Below are 25609 nucleotides of genomic sequence, written 5' to 3'. Positions count from 1 at the left end.
ACAACCCGAACACTCGTTAAAAACCCGTTTTAGTATCTTTAGCCTAATGGAACTTGCATTTTAGCATTTTCCCCACCTTATTACTTAACATTGGTTAAGTAAATATTAAGGTTAGATACTTAACCCGGTTTTGAGCAAACTTACATTTTTTAAAAGGGTTATTATTATAAATTCTTAAATAGTTACATTTTAAACCTTGAACTTTAATTGATTAGTTTTTGCAACAATTATTTTATTTAAAGATCTTCAAGACAACCTTTCTAAATCCAAGACTTTCTTTTATTTAGGCTTCATACGTTAAACTCGTGGTTCCGGCAAATCTCCAAATAATCAATCTTTCAAGTTTATTACTTGAACGTGAGTAACTTCATACCCCGTTTTCTATCTCTTATTTTGGGGGTGACATTTCAACTTATCTAAACTAAATGTTTTATACTTGGGTCTTAAACCACAAACGTTGTTGTATACCTTATTTGAATAATTGCTCGATTTGGTGTTCTATGCTTATTTGACTATGTGTTTATCGCTTTTGGATGGTGGAACTATAAATCCTAGACCATTTGGCAACCCCTCATGGCAAGGTGTCGTTAACGTAATGCAATTAACGATAACTATAAAATCCTAAACTATTTGGCAACCCCTTATAGTTGGGTGTCGCTAACTTGTTAGCGATAACTATTTATCCAAGTTTATAGCTATTATTTATGGTTTTGTATACTAGTTTTGTGGCTTTTCATACTATATATCTATTGTTCAAACTTATGAATTGCTCACCAACATTTGTGTTGATAAACTTTATTTTATGAAATGTTACAGGTTTGCATCTAGGTTGATTATGGAGTTCAGTGAAGAAAACATCCCAAATACCGTTAGGATATTAGCAAAAATGAACAATATTTGATTTGCTATATTTTGTTATATTTTGTTGTATTTTGAGTTATGAATATTTGGTTATGTGACATTTTCGATGTTGTGAAATGAAATGAGTTTGTTAAATATTGTCGCTTTAAATAGTGTCATACGCTTATGAGCAATCGTTGCACCCCGGCATGTTCCGCCGCCTTTGGTCGGGGTGTGACATTCGGTCTATACGGGTCGTATAACCCCTATACGAGCTCACTAATCACATATGGCCTATACAAGTCGTATAGGGTCTATACGACCCGTATAGATAGAGTTGTATAGGGTCTATACGACCCGTATAACAACTATAGTTCAAAAGCTTAGATAACTCGTATAGGTGTCAACCAGATGGGATTGTATGACGACATCTAAAAAGCCGATACCCCGAAACACTCATGTTGTTCGTAGGTTTTTTTTTTATAATCAACTCGGCTGTTATTTTCAATATTTTGTATCTTTAAAGTAATTTAAAAAAAAAAACTAAACGAGTCAAATAAGTGTTATACGAGTCATATAGCCATATACGGCTCGTATATGGGCTATACGATACAAGGGGACAACATCTGACATACTCAGACACAAACATACATTTGCACATATACGACTCGTATAGCCCCTATACGAGTCATATAGGTGTGACTGGTGTCCAAATAACCTATATGATGTTTGAATAACCTAAGCAATTTGAATTAGTAACATATTTTGTTTATATTTCTAACATATAGCCGTTGGCCTATTAATGGCAAAGATATCAACTTATTTAAAATTTGTAATTAATTATGCATACAATGATCATATTTTGATTTTTTTTTTTTGAAAATAACGTATTCTAGTTTGAATTTCAAAAATTAGCCGTTGGTTAACGTTAAAGATATTAACTTATTTAAAACGGCACTTCGTCTTCTCTCCTCACCTCGGTTGTCTATCTTCTTCCCTTGTTCGTTTTCCTGACAATAGTTTCTTGACTATTTGTCAAACATAGTTCCCCATGATTTCTAGTCATGCTTACATATTTCTCTTTAATGGGAATATTTACCGCATTCGACAACTATTTACTCTTCCCGGATGATCTTACACCTCCAAATGATCTTTTTGTGGCCAGCAAAGTCTTTAAAGAAAATTCTAATGTTAGTCCTTATGGGCATTGGTCGTCCATTTCGGACGGCCAAGTGCTTCGGATCCCACGGGTCGTATAACTCAGGTGATTTTTCTGAACTCTTTTTACTCTCCAACTCTTAATATTAATCAATCTTCGTGTATATACAATATGGCGATCATTGAAACCATAACTGGACAAACTTTGTGACTGTGATTACCAATTCATCATATCAACCCCGTAACTATACATCTTAAATTTAAGATTTATTTAAGATTTATCGTTACATGGTTCATATGTTGAATAGCTAATCACTGTCACAAAGTTCGCCTGATTAGGATCTAAATGCAAGCTACAACAACGTAACGAAAACTCATATGGTTTTTGGATATTAAAAATTAATGAAAGTATACTGCTGCATATTAATTAGCTTAGAAATTTATTTAAACTATAAAGTTGTTATGGTATTTATTCCGTTCATGGTTTTTTGTAGATTCGGTGCTATGCATTTGACAGAGCCCGAAACACTAGTTCTGAAAAGGGGAAAATGGTTGATTCCTGCAACTCCCGTTCAGAAGATGATGGAGAGTCTTCTAGAATCCTTGGGTGAACCGTCACTAAGCCCATGCTTTTAGGACTAACAATCCTAGGACAAAGGTATTGCAGAGTTTACGGGTGCATTCCTGTGCTGTAAGATGATGTCTAGCTCAAGATTTTAGAGTCGGTTTGTGGAACTGATTTGGCAAGGGTGAGCCGTGTTAGCTCAAAATTGAGACATTTGAAAATGTGTGTGCTGAAATTGCTACCTTGTAGTAGTATTATTGTTCTAATTCTTAATCTTTGTCGGGTGGTTTGGGAATGAGTAATCTGTGTGGGTAGGCTTGTTAGATGTAGTCTGTTCGTCTTTGAAAATGTTTAAATCCTTGTGGTGTATGTTTGTGGTTTAAGGTTTTATGTTGTTTTATATACATCTTGTTAATAAACATTGAAAGTAAGATAATTTACATTTTTTCTGTCAAGTTTCATGAAAGATGATTGATGATTTATAAATGTGTATTTTATTATAAACATATCGCCGCTCAAATAGGTTAGTGAGCATGAGTCGGTTTGGTTCAGTTATTGGTTGAAATCAAGCTTATTACTTATATTTTGGCCTTTTGATTTATATAGTTAATCAGTTTAAGTTAAAGGTGTTAGTCGAATTGGCGGCATGAATAGTTGAGCTTGAACACCATTGGGAAAAAAATACGTTTTTTATGCTCTCTAACACGATTCAATGAACACAGTTAAAATATTTTAACACACATTTAACATGAGTACAACACATCACTATAAAAGTACTAAAATCACTTGAAAACCTAACAGTTCAAGTATTATTACTTCATTTAATGGTATAAAAAAACACCAACAAAAGACAAGCATACAGGTAAAACGATATTCTAAGTCTCGAGAAATCTTAGTAAAATCTGATCCATCTTCGGCTGATGTTTTCTAACCTGCAATTCAAAAAAATAATTGTCAGCAACTAATACAAGCCGTTAAATAATTAGCTGCTAAACAAGTAAACGGGTTATTTTTGTAGATTGTCGGGTCAAACCCGACACGAACCTGAAAAACATGTCACAGATGAACCTAAACATGACGCCTGTATTTGCCGGTTGACACGGACATGGCCCGTTTACAAAAAAACATGTATTTAATATTTTTTTTTACATATTAATACTTTAAAATTAATAATTCACATACAATTTTATTTATTTAAGCAATTATTTTGAATTATGTCAATTTATTTTTGAACTTTCACATGTTGACATAAAAGACCAAAATAGTTAAGTTATTAGTTTATTACATAACATACATCTAAAAAATGTATGTTATGTGTGAACCCTCGGGTGGGCAAAAGTAAAATTGCACTAATTTTGACATTATTTTACTAATCTCATGAAAATAACGTTAAAAGTGGCGGAAGGTTAATCAGGCATCATGTGGTGGCGTTGATAGCCGAAAGACAAGGGCACATGCACCAATCAGCCGGTGTCCCGATGATTGAGTGCTATGTGCCTTATGTCCAAGGCTTGATGCAAAACTACTATCGAGCCGGGGGTCTCACACTCTCACCGGAAGCAGCCTCTCTATCCCTATGGGATAGAGGTAAGGTTGTCTACATCTTACCCTCCTCAGACCCTACCATAGCATTGCTATTGGTGGGATATACTGAGTACGATGATGATGATGATATGACATTTAAAAAATATAAAAATAAATGAGTTAAACAGCTGAACTATATAAGTAATTAAGGATAGCTTACTTTTATGCCTGCTAGAGATAAAAGTTTGTGAGAAGCAGCATAAATAACATCAGAATTCTCCAAACTCTTTTCCACAAAATAAATAACTTCAGAAACCCCTGACTGCAATAAACAAAAAGTCAAAAGGGTAAATTGGTAAAAATGCAACAAAAAACAAAAGATAGGAAAAAAAAATGCATGCTAAGAAAAGGGCTTCAAACTCACCTGAATGATAACTTTTGCACACTCGTTACATGGAAACATTGTTACATAGAGCCTCTACACATTTATAAAAAACAATAACTAATAAAAAACTCATACTCTAACAAAATATTTTCACAAAAAAAGGTTGGACCAACCTGCCCTGCAGCAGATGCATGATTTGTGTTCAGTATGCAATTAACTTCAGCATGACAAACATAACTGCAACATGAAAATAACGGGTCAATTTGTTTCAAGTTTTATTTCTAAAGGGTGAATCGAGTAAAACAGAAAAGTGTATTTTTCACGCATAAAACTTCTTAAACCATGTTATTATAAGAAAGCTGACATCACTTACGGATATTTTGTCTCTAAAGGATTGTCATTCTTCGATTTCTGAAAGAATAAAACGAGATTAGTGATGAACTTATGATAAATTATTAATAGATAATAATAAAATTTATTTTAGATAATACTGACTTTTGACCATGGAAGTTTGTCATCAGAACAGCCACGTGGAAACCCGTTGTAGCCGATGCCTGTTTATAGATCACAATTATTAATTAGTTAAAAATCGCATCGACATGGTTAAATGGACGGGTCAAACGGGTCAAAACTTGGTGGGTGGATCAACCTCAAATTTTAATTTTTTTGATGATAATAATAATAATAGTCAAATATGATTATAAAAAAATTATAACGATAAAACAAGTTGATGAATAAAACGAATAAGGAAGTTTTATGCAGTTAGAATTACACTTTGAACAACTTTTGACCCGCTTAACTCGTTAGAAGTAAAAATATAACCTGAATAGGCCCTTTTATAACAAACTTAGGGTTTTAAAATTTCAAATTCCTTTGTGTAAAACTAGTCACAGTCCATATTTCAAAATAAAATTTCTGAAAAGTCAACTTCAAAAATTCAAACTTAATATAAATTCTCATTTATGCTTTAATTATGTGTTTCATATGATGCATATAATAGTTTTGCAAATTTTCCCAATATCTTCACAGTTTAGTTATTTGTTATTATTATTTTTTGATGAATTCCTTGCTTAATTCAGTCCAGACTTGACCCGTTATCCAACCCGCTGGCCCGTTCATTTAATAATGGACACACGTAATCTAACACAAGTATCATACTTCAAGTGAAAACATATATATTACATAGATATCTAATGAAAACATAAGAATAAAAACATTTGTCCAAAAATTCTTACCAAGTATTATACGATCTTGACTCACCAAGCATGCTCCAACCTACAATAAAATATTAACAGCATTAAAAACCATCCAAAAATCATAACCCTAATTAGAATTTCAACATAATCGTCTGATTTTGTAGCCATAATCACTACTAATCAAAGGGCAGAAATTCAACCTGCCTGTTAGGATCCTTGGATCTCTCAGCTGATAAAAACGCAATCGCCATAAAATAATCATCCCACGTTAAGTACCTGCATCGAAACCGATACAATTTCAACACTAATAACTCTCTGTCCTTCAAATTTCTCAATTAAAAACAAATTCACAAATTTTCTTTTATATAAAAAAGTCAGTTCTTAATGTTTTAAGCCCATTTTTATAACCAAAAAATAAAATAAAATCACAACCCAAATCATAATCATAAAACTCTTTTTACTAAAAGAGGCCCAATTTTTGTCTCGCCTTCGTCCTAATTTTATTTAACGATTTTCAGAGACAGTCCTGAACAAACGATTAAAATATTCTTTATCTGAAGAAGTTAATTAACTTTACCCCTTTCGTTTGGACGGATCGTAAGGATCGTTTGAAGATGAATTGTTCTGCAACACATCTTTTGAATTAGAGGTATCGGAAAGCAGCTTCTTGCTAGGGTTTACTAAGAAACGAATCGCGATTGCAGAGGCCAATGCGCCGGCGACAGCCGCCGTGGATATGAGAGTCAGTTCTCTTGAATTCATGGCCGGAGTTCGACGATTATGACGGATTTCACCGGTGGCGCCTCAGTTGAAGATGAACTTTTGCCGCCAAAATGGTAGGTGTGGATGAAAAAAGAGCGGGAAAAAGTGTGACATTCGTGTTGGGCCTTTTTTTTCTTACATAAGTTAGCTATTGGGCTTGTTTGGGCTTTTCGGTTATTTGATTTTTCACGGTCATAAAGGTGGGCAAATAAACCGGTTAACCGAACTGATCTGAAAATTGAAGTGAAATCGAATTGATTTGTAACTGATTATGTGGAAACCGATTTGGAACCGGTTTATAATTTTCTCCACCAAAACCGGTTAACCGAACTGAAACCCCGATCAAAATCCGAACCGAAACCGATCATAACATGGTAAGAAACTAGTTTCAATCCGAACCGAAACCGCTCGTAGACCGGTTTTGACTTTTGTTAACCAAACCGAACGTTTTAACCCAAACGGGTTTTGAGTTTTAAACTGGTTTGTGTAGCTCTGCACAGTCACAACACTACCGTCTAAAAGGTTATGGTTTTGGATACGGTTATATCAATTTGGTTAATCCGTCTTCGCCTTTTCTTTTTGTGTCCTAACAGTTTATTTAGTTTTGTTATCTTATTAAACTCTTTATTATTTGGTTTATCTTATTGATGTAGGGTTGTTATAAAAATGCAAGTTTTTAAAGAAACCTAGGGATAGATTTGGGTTTTTGATCAAAGTAGTTAATAGTTTAGATCTATAATTTGCTAAATGCTAAAAACCGTATAATATCTTATTTAGGATATATAGTCTTCTAACCACTCAACTTTCATCATTTATGAATTTTATATAAATTTTATTAAAACAAAGAGCTTTTATATGAGTCGAAATGGTCATATAAAATCCATATAATTTCGGCAACATTATAATGTTTTGAATAAATCTTGCATACAGGTTTCATCCATTAAAAATAAACTTTGGTCGACTTTTAACATGTTGGACTCGTTCCTTTTTTCAGCTTAACCTTTTTTTTATCGAACTAATCGTTATTCTGTTAATAAAAATATCCAAACAATTTACAATGAAGTGACAGGTAAGCCGTAAGACTTGATGCTATGGGCACTATTGAGGGCTCCCATGGGGCTTCGAAGCCTCTGCACACCACAGGGAGGGCGCTCGGGAGGGGGGGGAGGAACTTTAAATCACAGTGGGTGTTATGGAGAAGGGTTTCGAAACCCCCAGTGCTCACGTGACACTGTGGAGGATGCCCCCACCATATAGAACAACCTAAGAGAGCAAAAAACAGCGCTGCAACCCCTTTTTGATAGCAAACTTAATCCTACTAAAAAGAAAGTTTTAGTTCTTATAGGCCAATAAATTTAATATGCATGACTTTTATGAACATTGTTCAGAAAGTACACAACATCAGAAGATAAGAAAACAATGTGTAAACTAGATAGCATTGATTCATTATAAAGCTAGACTCCCATTGTCCCACAATAAAACATTATATAAAAATAACATGTTTCAGCTTCAACTTACCGTTACAGTTTCAAATGAATAATATCTTCGTCCATACAAGAAAATGAAAAAAAATAAAAGATATATTTATTAAACTCTGTGTAACATATTTTATAATACATATGCGATAAATAACTCACACCTGAACATTGTTTTCGCCCATAAGTATCTATTTTGCCTTCTCACATAGTGTTTTAACCTATAATAACATATAGCTAGTAATTTAACAGTTGATAACTTGATACTAATGCTTCTAAAAACTGAACCGCCATCAAACATCATAACATTAAATCTTTACACTTCCTATTTAAAAAATTGCAGTGGGTTGTTTGTTTACTTTGTGGAATTTAGCCAATTTTTCATAACATAGAACATATTACATAAAGATCTTCGTTTCTTATAAAGATACATGGTAATGTTGACCATAGTTTTTGGAAGATCTCCAAGTAGATTTGTAAACGAGCCGATCCGGTGGTTGAAGGTCAACATGGCTTGAGCTTGGGTCAATGGCTCAGCGAGCCTTCATGTTACAAGTCCGAGCTTGGCTCGAGAGTTTAAAATCCACTCGAGCTCAACTTGAAAAGCTTAACTACTCATATAAAACTATTCTTAATGTTCAGGCTTATTTAACGAGTATGTAAAAATCATATTTAATAACATAAAACAATCAATATAAATTACACAAATCGTTACCATAAGTCAAAAACTTTCTTAAAAAATCTAAAAAATAACGAACTCATACAACAATAATCATTTGAAAGATTCAATTCATAAATATAACTTTACATTCAATATAACATTAATGACAATTATGTGAAATGCCAGAAAGGCTATCGAGACCTCCGGCTAAGTCGGCTCGTAAAGAAGCCACAACATCGGGGAATGCTTGTCCACGAGCAAAACCTCTTGAAGCAGCAATGGTTGTCGCTGGTATTGGATCAGTGCTGATAGATGTGTAACACCCCAGCCTCTTGCACCACCAATATTGTCCGCTTCTGCCCACGAAGAGCTCACGGATTTGTTTTTGGTTGCCCAAAACGCGTTGGTGATGTTAAGAGGCAGAACATTACTTATGAACCAATGATCTCTCTTGTCCACGGCCGATGTGGGATAGCCTAAGAGTGGGACGATGTTGTGTTTGCCAAGGGTGTTACAAGATGTCCGGAGGTAATCAACGTAGCGAATGCGCCTAAAAAGTTCCTTTGGTCAGCGGAACATGTTCATGAAGGTAGTGATGAAGGCGATAAAGTAGTTGACCGGTCTTTGTGAGTTGTGAAATAAGGTAGTTGGCCATTCTATAGAATAACGTCACGAGCTACCATGCTAACTAATTGACTTTTGTTAGTTCGACCAACTGCAATTATTTTTTAGGGCGAAATAAAATTAGGAGCGGGAAATAATGATTAAATGATAGAATCCTTTTTTGTTTTATAAATTTTATAAGTTTTAAGTGTACAAAAACATTTAATTAGTTATTAGCAAATCAACAGTTAGTAAACTGTTTGCGAGAGCCCCGAAAAAATTTTTAGTAAATTGTTTATGAGATTTAAGAGTGTTCGGAAAAATTAGTTTTCATAAAATATGAATTTTCGGTAATTTTGGTGTTTTCGGTATTATGAGTTCTCTGTTTTATGAGATCTCGAAAATTAGGAGTTCTAGGTAATTTTAGTGTTTTCGGTAGTATTAGTTCTCGGTTTTATGAGATCTTAAAAAATTATGAGTTCTCAGTGTTATGAGATCTTGAAAATTATGAGTTCTCGGTGAACATTAAAAAACCCAAAAACTAATTTTAGACGATAAAATTTCAGTCCAAAATTCTAAGAGAATAACTTTATCTCCAAAATTTAGTTGTTTTTAAAAAAATCTAACTTTTATTAATTAATCAGATTTGAAATAACTTAGAGATAAAGTTTAGCAAAAAATAGAAACAAAACACATCCTAATCCAAATTTTAAACCGACATACATGTTATTATTCGGAAACCATGAGGAACACGAAGAACATCACCGAAAAAAAAAACACCATCATTCTTAACATATTCTTAATAATGAAGTCAGGTTCAAAGATTTTAAACAATTTATATGAAAACCAATTTATTAAGTTCAAGAATAATATAACAAAATTAGGGATTATCATGTTTTAGTCCATGTCTTCGGGTTTAGATCCATATTTATGGAAAACGTGAAGAACTTATTAATCAACATAGCTCTGATACAACCTGTTGATCAGTTCTTCACGTTTGTAATTGAAAAACATGAATAATATGATAAACATATAAATAAAACATACATGTTACAACAAAGAGAATAACCACGGTTGATGAGAATGATCCTGACGATAAGATAGTCAGCTTGATCGAGTTTCCCATGTATGTTAATGATGGGGATTAGAGTTTTGTGTAAAATTGAATATTGGGAGAGAGGCACATGGAAATTGTTTCGTGTGTGTGTTTAGGGTTTTGTTATGATGTTAAGTATTCTCTCGATATATTTATATACGGGGAAACTATTTATTAGCAAGTAATGGTAATATGGTCAATCAACAATTAACTATCTAATATAATAATAAGGTATAGTTTAATTATTTTGATATGTTATTATATAAATGATGATAATGATGACCATATATAAATATATAAATACATATATTTATTCTTACCCCCCTCACGTGTTATTTTCCGGCGGAAGCCTTTGTCCGAGCAACATCGTCCATGGATGCTAGTGATGCCTTCATGATTCCTACGCCGACTATGCATTAGTCTACTACTGATATTCCCGAGTCTTCCTCAGATAATGTCGGCTATATTCCGACGGAAGCCTTTATCTGAGCCACATCTTCCATGGACGCCTTCCAGACTCCTACGCAGCCGCTGGTTGCAGAGATGCTAATTGACAACAGGATTCGTCGTTTTGAAGATGAACTGCAGGTTTATTTTGACTTAATCTAAAATCGTTTGGTGATATTTGATTTTTTTTGCAAGAAAATGGAGGTGATGAAGGTTTACGCGGAGATCATACTAAACACAAGAAAATAGGCAACTTCTTGAGCAATGGCATTGGAGCATAAAGCTCTTGGTGTTCATCATGATCTGCGTATCATGAAATACGAGGCGCTTCGGATGTTTCTTCGATCTAAACATATAATCGAGCTTAAGGTGATTTCTATTTAGCTACACATACTGAACTCTAACTCATACTTCTATACACAAACTGTCATATTCCAAAATGCAACTTTAGCTTTGTAATACCTAATATTGCAAACTGCCATTTGATACATAATTTTATTGTTACAATCACACTGTCATAAGCTACAACAACAGTCACTAGCAAACCTGATTTTGCAAACTAAGATTTGTCCGCACATCTTAATACTCAAATACCCATATTAGCCACTGTATCAATCTCAGTTTTTTTTATGATATCGTATTTTATTATGCAGTTCGCCTTGTCTCGTACCTACTGGCCCACAAATTTAAACGTTTGGTCGTGGGAAATTTAACAATAAAAAAGGTGAATCTATTGGGAAAAAAACTGGTACCTATAGATCTAATACACCGGCATTCAGATTTCTCCGCCGGTGAGAGGTAATAAGAATTAGCATAGTTCCAACATGAGTCGAAGAGGACGGAGGCGGCATACGCACAGACTCCACTAGTGGAGTGGTGGTGGTAGTGCAGATCGAAGAAAAACGTCCGATTAGTTGGGAGAAAAAAACTATTTTCGTGAATGTGTGTAAAGGAACGATTATGATCGCATGTATATAGTATGGTCCCAAGCATATTTCATGTCGCAACTGCTCGATCACACTTTTCACGTGAATTTGATTTATATATCTGGAAATTTAATTTTAATAGTAAAAAAACTCAAATCACATAAAAGAGTATTGCTTCATAATTTGAAATTTTTTTAGAATTTAGCCCAGAGGCTTTTCTTTTTTATGTCTATTTTGGTGAATAATAATATAAAAAGTTAAGTTGACTATTTTCGTAACTTTTCTTGTAATATATTATGTGATTGTTAACAACGAATATAAAACTACTATTAAGGAGACTATAAGCATCATTTCGAACCCATTTCACTCAAGACTGGTAATGTACTACAACAATTGAGCACCCTATCGAGTCGGTCATGCTATTTCAAGTTAATTAGTGACAAAAAAATGTTATTTAGGTAATGAAAGTTGATTCTGTAACTCGGTGTTATTTTGTGTATGGTAATTTAATGTTTCGGCACCTGAACTATCCATGTAACTCGGTGTTATTTTGTGTATGGTAATAAAAAACTCTTCCAACCCAAGGTGTTTAAAGACTTTGCTTTGCTGATGGACCACTAACCCATTGGTCAATAATTTTTTAATAAACCTCTTGACAATAAATGTTTACTTTGAAAGTAAATTGGATTCATACATTCGGTTTTGAACTCACTTGGTCCTAGCTTATATAAAAAATAGGACTAATATAGGCATTATTATTATTATTATTATTATTATTATTATTATATTTTTTTGAATAACAAACATCCATGAGCCCCACACTAAAGGTTGCTTTGGCAAACTTTCGTCTTTGGGGAGACTTGAACCCCCGCCACCTTAAGAAGAACACCCTTATCAAACAACTACATAAAAAAAGGAAAAGAAATCAATATAAACAATTAAATAAGTTAAGAAAATAAATTTTCAAAAACAAATTGAAGGATCCCGAAACCTTGGAACGTGGTTCATTGTCTCATAGTAAGAGCATGTTTGAATTGAGTTTGAAAAATGTTTATTGGCTTATTTAAAAGCATTTGAGGCTTTTAAAAAGCATTAGCTTATTGGCAAAAACACAGAATGCTCAACACTATGGGGGTGTTTGGCCTAGCTTTTTATTTTTAAGCTTATGCTTATATCTAAAATTAGCTTCTAGCTTTTTTTCTATTATTTGATAAGCTTTTTTAAGTGTTTGGATTAACTTATATTTTACAAGTTAATTATGTGTCTTAATAAGTTGTTAAATCCAACATTCTTTAATTTGTTAGAGTAATAATTACTAATCCATCACCATTTGAGGACAAATGAGTAATTTACACCATTAAACAATTAAGCTTCATCAAATAAGCTGAAAAACCATATTCAAATAAGCTTATATAAGTTAATAAGCATAAGCTTAAAAAGCTAAAACAAACACCAAGTTAAGCTTATTTTGTAAGAAAAAAAAAAGCTAAAAAAAACTATTGTTAAAAAAGCTAGGCCAAACACCCCCTATATAAAAATAACATGTTTCAGCAAAACGATAGGCACCACCGGAGATGATGAACCCTAACCCAAGCACCGGTACACCGGTGACGAAGAACTCAAAACCTAATGGCAAGCGAAAGCACACCGAATACGAGTATTGTAAAGTATGCAAGCTCAATCACAATCAAGGTCGCCGTCACAACTTCTTTCCGAACCACGTCAAATCTCTCTCGTCGTTCCTATCACGATTCCAGTCCAAAATATCCGACGTACGGTTCTTCCTGAACAACCCTAGCTTACTTCCTCCGGATCTTGCTTCTCGCAACAGGTTCTGGTGCGTCTTTTGCGATTCAGATGTTACAGAACACGGCAGCTCATTCACCTGGTGAGCTAAATTATTATTATTATTATTATTATTATTATTATTATTATTATCATCATCTTATTCATTCAACTGGTAGATGCTATTTGTTTATGATTTAAAGGTTTGAATTATCAGTTTTGATTGTTTGGTTCATATTTGTGATAAGTTAGGGTTAGAATCGTCAAATTCTGTCAACTAATTAACTGAATTATGAATGTGATTTTGTTTCTCATAAGTTGTAATAATGATATTTAAAGCTCCTAAACACCTTTTATGTAGGGGTGTGCACTCGGTTATTAGCTGAAACTGAAATCGAAGTTGGCGGTTAATTTGTTTATTAACGAATCCGTTTTTGGGTAATCAGTTTGGTTTATACGGTTAGTTTGTTGGTTTTCGGTTCGGTTAATAACCAGACCAAATTTGGGCTAAATTTTTTGTTTAGAAGTACATGGAATCGAGGTATAAATGCATGACGTGGAGGTATAAAATATGAAATACATGAAATGGGAGCATAAAAGCGAGAAATATGTGAAAATATGAACGGTTGGATTTGGTTAATTTCGGTTAACCAAGGGTGCAAAAGAAATTCAATAACAGATTTTTTATTAATTCAGTTTTTGGTTAATTTTGGTCGGGGTTTGTTGGTTATTGGTTAATGATTCAGTTGTTGCTGACCCCTACCTTTATGTTGTTTTGTAAGTGAGAAAGGAGTCAGACATCTGGCAAGTGCAGATCATTTAAAAAACTTGAAAAGTTTCATGTGGAAATACGGTGGTGGAATGGATCGAGTTGATCGTTTTAGGTTTACTGAAGCAGATCTTTCTAAGGTATATTCATTTATTTTTGTTACAAGCATGTTCATGATACTTATGATTGTTATTTACATTTTATTGCAGTATGAAAACAAGTGCATATATTTGAAGAATGGTGGTGAAATTGAACAAACTAAAGGACCTTCAATTGGGCCTCCAAATGATATCCACAATGAACGGAAATTTGATTATGTAGATAACTTTGACAGCAGTCGTATCATGTCTCATAATTCAAGTTTTCAAAATAATGTTTTGCCTTTACAAAATTATACAAATGAGAAATATCAGGTATCCTATTCAGATTCATCGGGACATGTGGCAACTGGTACTTCGTCATATGCAAATCTTTCGATTATACACATTTTTTTTACTTTTAAAGATTTACATAAACATTTTTCATTAAAACTTTTTTGGTGGTTGTGTAGGTGGGATTGGCTTAACTGAAGGTTATAATCACAATGGGCTGGTATGTTTCTAATTATTATGATGACTGTTATTGTAGTGATATTACTGTTATCATATTTTCATGTTAATTACATGGTTTAATACCATTTATCATACAGCGTTGTCTAGTATCATGATTTTGATCAATTTGGTTGGCTTTTATCTTGTTCTTTGTTTGTGTTTATTGCCATTTTTGTGGCATATACTAATGTCATAGGGGAAGACATGCCAGGTATATGCAGAGAAAAGGGAATCCAATGGCGTTGGTAGTTCAACAGGTATCCTTAACAATTTCACTTTGTTTCTTAATTTGCCAATCTGGTTTAATTTATTTAATATTCTGGGTGAGTCACGCATTCAACTGACAGATTTTTGGTTTCTGAAACTGTTTGCCACCTGAAATTGTTAGTTATGGCAATTTTAACCCACATAGTTCGTTTGACCCATTTCTCAACCCGTCCAACCACTGCATTTAGGGGTGTGCATGGGTCGGTTTGGGTTGGGATCTGAACCAACAACCGAAAACTCGGTTTTTGAGCATTTGAGAACTATTCAATTTGGGATCTGAATCCTGAAATATTTGGGCCAAAAAATGTTGCCCAAAAATAATATATTTGGGCCTAAATCTTTTTTTTTTGTTAATTAATGCTTAATTGATTATTATACATTTGGGCTACACTATTTATTAAATTCTTATAAATTATTTAACATTCAAAATTAAGAATGAAAATCCATAAATTCAGTTCGGTTTGGTTTATTCGGTTTTAATCAAACAAAACAGAACCAAGGCGTAAGTCGTAACTTCAGTTTTCACGAACATATAAAACCAAACCTTTGATTTTTGTTTCGGTTTGGTTATGTTGGTTCGTTATCTCGGTTTTCTAGATTTCATGCACACTCCTAACTGCATGTTCCATGTCAAGAAGTAATGTTAAATACACTCATGAGACTTAATAAGACAATATATTTTTTTCTTTGTAGGTCTGCAGAAGATCACACAAATTTCTTCTACATTTCGTGAACCGAATACAGGAAATGTGCATTCTGGTGCACCTCCTCCCTGGTTTGACACAACTAACGGTAGCCATATTGATGCGGTCAACATTAAAACTAAAAGTAAAAAGTCAAAGTTAAATCCTAAAAGGGTTGGTGCTGCATGGGCAGAGAAAAGGAAGTTAGAGATGGAAATGGAGAAAAAAGGGGTGTCGCCTGTTAATAAATTTGATGCCAGCTGGCTTCCCAACTTTGGTAGAGTGTGGCAATCTGGTAGCAGGAAAGATTCTAGAAAGGAATTTGGGGTGGAGGTTAAGAAGCCGGTCAAAGATGAAGGTCAAAGTCTTGATTTGCCAATGCAGTTACAGCCTTATATTAGCAAGAGAATGGTAAGATTATAAATACTTATATTTTGTAATATTATTGTCAAATTCAGTAATATTTTATCATGCTTTTGTGTATGATGTCAGCGCCAAGAAGACAATGGATGATGTTTTTGCTTACAGAGGAGTCTAGATTGAAACTAACTGACAACTGACAGGGTATGTGCAAGTAGATAAAACTGTTATCCCAGTCTGGTCTGTATATTGTTCTTTTGAATTACACTTTAATCTTGGTAATCACGTTCAAACGGTCTCTAAGATACGACATATGTGACTGAAAATTACCATATTATTATATTACAATCACACTTTCAGTTTTGATCTAATTTGGATGTTTCTGATCCAACTTCCAACCTTTCAGCTTTAATTGAAGTTGTATGTGTGGTTGCATATTAATATATTATAGTTTCCCAAGTTATGATTATAGTTCACACTTTTAAGCCCGTATCTAGTTGATAGTATACCTGGCAAAATGGCTGGTCGAGTTGGGTCAGATGATCATACCAGGTTTTGATTAAATTGGGTCGTTATAAAGAATTACCAGTTTGGTTCTGGTGAGAACGGGTCTGCCTAAAATGGGTTTTGGTTGAAACGGATTATTTTAGAAAAAAAGCATCACCTGACGACTGTAGGAGCTAATCATCAATTATCAACTATCAGTTCCATTAAATCAGAATAACCGTTGCAGAAGGAAAAAAAGCAAAATTTAATTACATAAAGTAACATTCTCAGCTCAACTGTGAACCGAAAATGAATCAAATAGAGGTAGAACCTTAGTGAATGCAAACACTGTCTTTCTATGAATTTTCCAAGAAAACATCAAACTTTTGGAACAGAAACTGCTAGCAAAAGCTCAAAATCTGAATGAATTCTACCTCAAGTATGCAAAACAAATACATGGATCGTCGGTAGTAATGATTACAGATATTGAACATGAACCTGTAAATTGGTAATTTCAAAAGCAGGATTTGTGTTCTTAAATCTTATGTTTGTTACAATACCCATATTAAAAAACACGGGTCGAAACTGCACTTTACAAACACAAAGAATAATAATAATGGTTTACATAAACCTTATTAATCATTTTAAGTCTTGCCAATATGAATTCCTCCTGCTTGTATACAACCCTGGATCCAACAGGTTTAACCATTCTCATAACCCAAAACTATGCAGAAAGCCGAACCTCTTTTCTCCCATACCAACATCAAATCAACATCATCGGTTTCAACGTTCTCCGATATCAATACACAAATCAATTCTTTCATCAAGAACACCTTTTAAGTTTGTGAATTCCCATACAACTGTGCATACACTCTTTTGGTTCTATAAACAACCACCATACTCAAAGAAACTGCGATTAGGCAAAGAACCGATAATATCCCGCAAGTAAGCGAGTAACAAACAGTCCCGTAGCAAGTGAGTTCTTCGTTTTCTTGAAGAATATGATATTTCATTGAGTTTTGCTTTTTTGCTTCATAGTCATAAATCCCACTTGCAATCACACCCGAGAAGATAAGAGAGCCCGCTGGGCTTGCGAGTGCGAGGAAGTTATAAAGTGCTCCAAAACTCTTTAAACCGAATAGTTCCGACGCTGCAGAGGGGACAATGGCCCAATGGGCCCCGTAGCACGAGCCCATTACAACCGAAACAACGTATATTGCGCCAGGTGCGCCCAATGCATAGTAGAAAAGGGAACCCGCCATTATGAGTTGAACTCCCGCCATTGCTACCGGTCTTGGGTATGCGTGTTTTCTGATATGCAAGAAGATTTGTTAGGACACAGACACTATGTTAAGGGATGGCAAATAGAGGCGTGCATGAAACCAATAACCAACATGTAACCAAAACAACTGAACCAACACAAAAACGAAGGTTTGGTTTTATGTTTTTCAAAAACCAAATTTACGGTTCAATTTCTGTTTTGCATGTACCAAAAACCGAACGAGTCTGTTGAACCCAAAAAACCGACTTTATTGATAATAATTTATTTTTTGAATGTAAAACAATTTATATAAAAAAAATAATAAATGGTGTATCCTTAAAATTTTTAGGCTCAATTATTAATAATCAGTTGATCAATTAATTAAAAAAAATTTACATACAAAGTTTCCAGCCTAAATTCGTAACTTTTGGCCATCTTCACCCCCCCCCCCAACCCAAAAAATATATATTTCAAGTTTTAGTGGCAATATCGAAAAACCAAAACCGAACCAATTGTAAAAACAGAAAAAAAAAAAATCCAAAAATCAATAATCTAGCACACATTACAAACGCACCTTACAATAATCTCGGAGAAGTATCCGCCACCAACACGACCAAGAAAGTTCCAAATACTGATCATGGAAACAAAAACATGAGGATTTTCGTACCCGAGTGACTCGCACATTTGACCAAGGTTATCGATAATGGTCAAACCCGACCCCGAAGCAAACACCAAACTAAAAAACAAAAGCAAAAAGTCGGCTTTTACCAACGCTTGCATTAACGTAAAATCCTCCCCTCTTCGCGGACGCTTTTTGCGTTTCACCCTCACGGCTCCATCGGCTGCAGCCTGCACCAACTTAGCTTGCAAATGGTTCATTCTTTTTTGCCTTTCTTGAGCCGAAAGCAAGTCGATTTCCGAACCCTTTTCATCTTCCACTTCACTAAACATTACTTTGTTTTCTCGTCTTTGGTCCTCGTTTAAAAGGGTATCCTCTAAACGAGTCTCGGCTCGTGAAGATGAGAAAAAAACCACGAAAATGGGAATCACGACGGGGAGTATTATTAAAGTCAGGAGCCCAACTGTGAGCCAAGTTATAATGGTTTGGCTTAAATCAATCACATCTTGTAATACTAAAACAGCTAAAAGATAAGCTGCAAGAATGAGGCAAATGCTATAAACATATAAGAAACTTGTGTTGTCGGATTGTTGGGCTCGTTTACTGCCTCCAACGGGTCTGACTATGAACATTAATGAAGAGATTACGATTGTGGGTCCCACTGCAACCACGAGTATGACCGAAGCTTGATCCGGAAAATTTAAAACCGTATAAATTTGAGTTAATATTGCACCACTTAAGCCCGCAAAACCCTTAAGTATCCCTACAACGGGTCCGCGGTTTTTAGGGAAGTTTTGAACACCCGAAACGAGAGCGCCCGTGTTAAAGTAGGTTTCTCCATTCGTTCCGACAAATATGCAAACACATAACTGCAAATAAAAACCGAAACTTTTAGAAAAATTTAAAAATCTGGGGGATCAAACTTGCAATTTTTGAAAATTTAGGGACCAAACTTGCAATATGATCAAAGTAGGGGACCATTTGTGCAACTCTATCATAAATGTTTGGACCAAGTTTGACAATTTTTAAAATCCGGGGACCAAACTTGCAATATGGTCAAGCCACACGGACCATGTGCAATTTTTCTTATTCAACATAAGACGCATAACTATTTAAACGAGAAGCGTTGAAAATCTTGCAAATAGTATGCGTTTGGCACGCTATATGCCAATTTTTTTCCTACTTTAGTTGTGCATCGGTTCGGAACCGCGAGAACCGAACCAGAACTGAAAATGGCTGAAAAATAGTACCGAAGCAAGAACCTACTATAGTAAACCGGTTTGGTTCCAGAACAGGTAAAGTCGGTTTTGCTAATTGGTTTTGTGCCAGAACCGGTTCGGTTGTTTATTCATCAAATGAGTTGTGCTAACTTTGCAAATTGCAAAAAAAAGTTTATATAATTTTATGTCTTCTTTCACGAAAAAATTAATTTAGATTACACATGAACATGTTCAGATTAAAAACTTGTTGTTGAGTTAAATAAATCATTAGTGGAGGTAGATAAAGCGAATATCATATTATTATGTATTACATTACCTTGAAAGCTAGAATCAAAATCGATCCTGACTGCAAGTATTGAACGTAAAGAAGGAAGATTTTGAATTAAAGAATGATTAAATGGATGCCGACTATAAGTTACCCTATAAATATAGCGATTGGCGGTTTTATGTAAAAAGTTCTTAATATTCCAGTTCTTCGGTTCCATGTCTAGAACCGTCGGTTTTACCCGGAACCGAACCGGGAACCATTTAATGCAAATACTAAGAACAGAGAATCGTAAGGTAACACACATTAGCTACGTTAGTTGTTCTGAGGCACCGACACGGTTTCATTTCCTTGGTTCTGACTTTTGACAGTTCCGAACCGTTTCTTGCTCACCCCTAATTTAGTAGGGCGTATAGATGGGTTGACAAAAAAAAGTCACCTCAAGTGCTATTTGTTAAAAATCTTTACTAAATTTATTCAAAACATTAGATTATTGTTGATATAATATAGGTTTAGAAGTCACAATTGACAATATTATTTCACATGAAATAGTGACAGAAACATGAGATATTGCCCAAAGCATGTTAGTTAGAAAACATATTTATAGAAAAAAATAGTAGTTGGAGACAATATATGGTATATACACATGAATGTTGTGGTAAATAAAGTCAAAACTACCAATCGACAATGCTTTGGTAATAAGTCGACAAAATTAATTTTTAGTACATAAAGATAAGTTTTTAACCTACTCAGCAACACGTGTTGATCCAAACACTTCTGTCGGTAAGTGAATATCTTTGCTCTCAAAACACATGTTTGAATTATCTAAGCCTGAGTTCAGCCTGGTCACGGCTCCTTTATTATTAATAATTAATAAATATATATATATATATATATATATATATATATATATATATATATATATATATATATATATATATGGTTGGATCAAACACAAATAAAAGTAACGTGCTAATTGTGAGAATTAAATAATTATGTAATTACATAACTACTCTACTTGATTATCACAATTCGGACTTAAATTTCATTGTATTTGATCTAAACCCTATAGTTAAACATACAACTAGGGTAATTATGTAATTAGATTATAGTCTCATAGAGTAATCACATAATTACTTAATTATCACAATTAGCACGTTAATTTCATTTGTACGTTAACTTTTCCACACACATATATATATATATTTCTTATTATACTGTTAAATACTTAAATATATGAGAAAAACCTTAAACGAGCTCAATGCGAGCTCGGTTATGCAGTGTGAAACTATAAATAAAAGCCCAAAAGAGTTAAAACTTAAATATCAGCAAGACTCGTTAAAATTCAACAAAGAGCTCAAACTCAATAACTAATCTAGCTTTATTCGAGGCTCGGCTCCGCTCATTTTGATCCGATCTAGAGTAACCGACGAGCGGCTTGGCTCGCTCACACCAGTAATTCCCAAACACCCCTTAAAAACAAGAGAATCAATATCTAATCCATAACTACGACTTTTTCTAATCAAACAAAAGTGTTAAAAGAGCAACTAACCACCCACAAAGGCAATTCAGGCAAGGTGTGTATAGTAGTCAGCCAAACCAAACCATACCCAACCAAATTCTGAATCACTCCTATGAACAAAACCACCCAAATCGGAGCCACTTCACACAAACTACCCGCGATAAACCCGATAGCATCACCGATATCTTTAGCCACACCCAACAAGGCAATCTGGCGTTGGTTGTAACCCATGGTTTTCTTGATGACTGGAGATATGCTCCCAAACATGTACCCTATACCGGAACATGATTGCACCCACATTGAAGCCACAAACACCAGCCATCTGTTGTTGAACAGACTCTTGGTCTTGTCATGTGAATTCATTGTTTCTTGTGTTTTGTTTTGTTGATGACTGGCTAGTAGCTACTATTTATGAATTGGATAGAAGATTGGTCTCTGATTGATATATATTGTGGGGTTGATTATTTGGATTAACGGAGGTTATCTAGTAAATGAAAATGTGGTGGACGTTGATGGAGTGAATAATAATAATATTGTGGCTTGTGGGCTCTATGTGTTACAATTCAAGAAATATACGCAACAATTCTAGACCTGGTTAATATTTTAGTTTTTGAGGTGGAATGTATCTATATTATATATAATACATCAAAAAAGGGCAAATTAAGACACTTCATATTAAGAGATTTACAACTTATTATGCATTAGGTACATGTTTAAGTAGGGATAGATTTGTCTTTTACAAACATATTACTCACATTCATTTGATTTGTATAAACATAATTACAACTATAGTACCTCAACTTTATTTAAATTTTGTAAAATTAAGAATTAGTTACAGCTTTAACCCCTCATGATTATCCATTTTTTACTCTAATTTTATCCTTTTTAGTTTTCTTCATATATATTTTACAAAAATATGGTTAACAAAAATCTGAACATACCTATTTAAACGAGCATATTTTTGTCAACGTTTCAATATAATTTTTTTTCAAAACAGATCGACGGTTTAATTTACAAGTTATTACTGCATGAATGTATAAATTTCTTAGAAAACAAATGTTTATCCAAATACTTACAACTTTGACCTCTCATGTTTATCCAAATATTACTCAACTTTAATTTTTTTGACTTCTTATATGTTTTATAAAAATGTGATTAAAAGTATTCAAGTTATTCAACCATTTAAAATAATTAAACGAACATGAGTTATGCTTGGTATGAAGTTCGAGTTGAGCTAGAGCTAGCCTTGGCGTGCTAACAACTTTTAAGTATTGTTACCCGCAACATCATGCGGGTACCTGGCTAGTTAATAATATATACAACTTCTTGAATCTTTTATAAAAGTTTGTTTGTAAACAAAATCTAATTAATAACTTTCATGTATGTTTTATGTATATATTTTTATTAAATTTCAGCAGGGTTTACCACTTTATAAATATTACATTAAATATAACTATAAGTAATTTGATAAACATATTATTGTGGTTTATAAAATATAAATATTAGTGGTTATTAAGTTTTAAAAGAAAAATCTATTATTATAATAAAACAGGGTTTTTGAACACATGTGTCTTATTCACATGAGCTCTGCCTTTTATTTTCACCTCATGTTAAGGTGACACGTGGTTTCACCACAATTGGAAAATTGGCGGTTCCAAATTACGGTTTCATTGTAATCCTCAACTCCCACGTTTTCACACCCCATCAATCCTTCCAAGCTTCCTTCCTACAGCCTCACTCTAATTTGTCGCTGATCAATCGTCATCTCCCTCGCGTGATTTTGATTTGGAGCCAGAGGTCTCGTGATTGCAGGTAATTAAGGGTTTTTGTGTACAATAATTTGAAATTGATTAGGTTATGGTCGATTTAGGTATATATATAGTTACTGTTATTGTGATTTATCTTCGTGATTCAAGTTAGGATCTTAATATTAGGCATTATCTGTGCAAACAAAAATTAAGGTTCTTAGTGTTCTCCATCAACGCAGTTGGAAGCGCCGGTTGTGGTGATGGAATTACTGGAATAGCAGTAGAGGTGGAAGCGGTTGTGTTTTTTTATTTTATGAAATTGATAACATCATGAGTGAATCAATTATCGGTTGTGAATTCATAACTGCCACACTACCGGATCGGACGCCAATGATGCCATTAATCGGTAATTTTCTCTTATAGCTTTTTATAATCTCTATCTAAGATTAACAATATCACCATCTGAGTTCTGATTATAGCCCACTATGTCATTACTGTTTCACCATTGATTCACCTTCAATTTTTTTATGTATACTTTAGATTAGGGTTCACATCAGAGAAAATAAAAAGGCTGGATTGGGAGTATTGGTACAGAGGAGTTTGTAAAAAAAATTCGATATTCAAGACATGGCTGAAGTTTTGTAAAAAAAAAAACTGATATTCAAATATGAGTTCTTGCAGCTACTTACTACTTAGAAGCAACAATGGTTTGGCCCTATAGTGGAAACCCACAAAATCAGGTGTTTGCTATATTATATTTATTATAATTATGAGTTAAAAATTGTAAATTATTGAGCTATTTTGCAGTTGGCACTGTTGGCAACATATATTGGTGGCGATTTCCTTGCGTTATACCATTTTATAAGAAGTTTAGCTGTCAAAGAGCTTTTTCCAGATGCCCGAGACAACTATGTTACTCTTTGATAAGGTAAACGGGCTAATATGTTTTAGAGTTGGCAATTTTGACATGTTAACTAATGAACAAGTTGATTTGGGGTATGGTTTGTTTCTAATGGCTCAAAAGTAGCCAAAAGTGTGTTATATATGCACACAACCTCCTAAATTCGTTTTATTTGAAAGTTAACTATTAAAGATTATTTGTTTTCCAATGTTATTTTGCAGAATAAATCTTCCCATTTGAAATCACTTTATGCATATGCCCACGTTGATTTTACAAAGCCATTACAAAGGTGTTCCTCACAAACTATGTCACAAAACATATATTCAATGCCAACAAATTAACTTTGGAAATAGACCAAAGAAGTAGGTTTGGATGCAAATTATAAGAAAACTGTTGGATTTATTTTTTGTTATTGTCTTGCAATTATGCATCTACACTTCTGATTAATATTTGTTTTTAATTAAAATATGTTTATCTAGAGCATTTGTGCCTCAGAGAAGGTGGAGAAGCATTACAAGTCGATATAGTGTTGTATTATCCAGAATGAAGCAATTTAGAGCGATAAATAAGCTCAAGAAACTCGCTTTGAAAGTAAACATTAATATTAATTTATCATGTTGTGATTCTGGTGGTACGAGGTGATTATTATTTAATAGGAATTTTAATAATCTGAATTACATAATCAGTTGTAATCTCCAAGATTCTGATAAAGTTCCTGATGATCTTGAATCAAGGTGTCCCAAGTAGGAAGCAACCACAAAGCTGCACAAATTTTTTGAAAGTTTTCGAACAAAACGAAAACTGTGCAGTTCTAATTGAACAAGATGGTATTTGTTATAAGTGTTCAATATTTAATCTTATATTTTTCTCTTTCAATTTGTTTGTTGATTTATTTGTATCTTAATGCATTATTGTAGGTGAAAGTTGTTAGAAAATTTTTCAACATTCAAGTGTTTTAGCTGGTGGTGCCACATTAGCATCTGGATATTGGTTTTAGGGGTGTGCAAACACAAGAAACCGGACCGACCCGGGTTTAACCCGACCCGACCCGACCCGACCCGACCCGAAACCATTTAAAAACTGGAACCGATGATCAGACCGACATATGCACTTCTGGTTTCCTTGATTTCGGTTAGGTCTTCTAACGGGTAAAGACCGAGACCGATAAGTTATTGATGAAGATGAAGGAACTACATGACCAAACTATCAGTACAATAGAGTGACCAAGATCAGATGGTTCAATGCTTGAGTTACGGCGACTTCACGCTTTGCAAATCTTCGTGGAGGTGGTTAAGACGCTTTGTTCTTTTCTCATAAAACACGATGAAAAGACCTTTATTTAGCACACGTCACACATGAATCCACCATGGTCAAACTCGTGTACTCTTTGTTGACCACCCTATATCCAGTGTTCATTTTTTTTTTTATATTTTACTGAGAGTGGGGATGGAAGGATGGTTGATGATGTTCTCTATGGTGATGGTATAATCCACAC

At 34.0% G+C, this 25609-nt stretch overlaps 2 protein-coding genes and 1 pseudogene across 3 annotated transcripts; 1 reads left to right on the top strand and 2 right to left on the bottom strand.

The window, feature by feature from the left end:
* Positions 1 to 3251: 3251 nt before the first annotated feature.
* Positions 3252 to 6458, bottom strand: LOC143579626 (uncharacterized). Its single transcript, XM_077062874.1, has 9 exons — positions 6246 to 6458; positions 5869 to 5944; positions 5708 to 5747; positions 4968 to 5026; positions 4846 to 4883; positions 4646 to 4709; positions 4512 to 4565; positions 4308 to 4409; positions 3252 to 3495 (listed from the first exon to the last, which is right to left on the bottom strand). Exons 1-9 carry the CDS (start codon positions 6428 to 6430, stop codon positions 3439 to 3441), a joined length of 675 nt encoding a protein of 224 aa, XP_076918989.1. The 5' UTR covers positions 6431 to 6458; the 3' UTR covers positions 3252 to 3438.
* A 4518-nt stretch (positions 6459 to 10976) lies between these two features.
* Positions 10977 to 16408, top strand: LOC143579620 (TITAN-like protein; annotated as a pseudogene). The gene is made up of 8 exons (XR_013143494.1): positions 10977 to 11081; positions 13201 to 13526; positions 14206 to 14332; positions 14402 to 14671; positions 14703 to 14783; positions 14979 to 15039; positions 15743 to 16143; positions 16225 to 16408. The product of XR_013143494.1 is annotated as a TITAN-like protein (transcript).
* A 654-nt stretch (positions 16409 to 17062) lies between these two features.
* Positions 17063 to 22056, bottom strand: LOC143579614 (protein NUCLEAR FUSION DEFECTIVE 4-like). The gene is made up of 3 exons (XM_077062864.1): positions 21496 to 22056; positions 18414 to 19327; positions 17063 to 17889 (listed from the first exon to the last, which is right to left on the bottom strand). The coding sequence occupies exons 1-3, from the start codon at positions 21826 to 21828 to the stop codon at positions 17415 to 17417; spliced, it is 1722 nt and encodes a 573-aa protein (XP_076918979.1). The 5' UTR covers positions 21829 to 22056; the 3' UTR covers positions 17063 to 17414.
* Between the last annotated feature and the right edge of the window lie 3553 nt (positions 22057 to 25609).

This window comes from Bidens hawaiensis, unplaced genomic scaffold (assembly GCF_021521415.1).
Source record: "Bidens hawaiensis isolate Kalapana, Puna unplaced genomic scaffold, B.hawaiensis_p1.1 tig00029887_1, whole genome shotgun sequence".
In the NCBI taxonomy this organism is placed as follows: domain Eukaryota; kingdom Viridiplantae; phylum Streptophyta; class Magnoliopsida; order Asterales; family Asteraceae; genus Bidens; species Bidens hawaiensis.
The sequence above is the reverse complement of the archived record's forward strand: the minus strand, read 5'-3'. Positions and strand labels throughout refer to the sequence as shown.

What these genes read in the sequence shown, in the direction of transcription:
- LOC143579626 (XM_077062874.1), bottom strand. Translation starts at nt 6,430, where the DNA reads ATGAATTCAAGAGAACTGACTCTCATATCCACGGCGGCTGTCGCCGGC. An exon ending in CCTTTAGAGACAAAATATCC is followed by an intron (nt 4,710 to 4,845) that starts GTAAGTGATGTC and finishes TTCATGTTGCAG; the next exon opens with TTATGTTTGTCATGCTGAAG. An exon ending in TATCTCTAGCAGGCATAAAA is followed by an intron (nt 3,496 to 4,307) that starts GTAAGCTATCCT and finishes TTTGAATTGCAG; the next exon opens with GTTAGAAAACATCAGCCGAA.
- LOC143579614 (XM_077062864.1), bottom strand. Translation starts at nt 21,828, where the DNA reads ATGAATTCACATGACAAGACCAAGAGTCTGTTCAACAACAGATGGCTG. An exon ending in CTGAATTGCCTTTGTGGGTG is followed by an intron (nt 19,328 to 21,495) that starts GTTAGTTGCTCT and finishes TTTTATTTGCAG; the next exon opens with TTATGTGTTTGCATATTTGT. An exon ending in TTCTCCGAGATTATTGTAAG is followed by an intron (nt 17,890 to 18,413) that starts GTGCGTTTGTAA and finishes CTTGCATATCAG; the next exon opens with AAAACACGCATACCCAAGAC.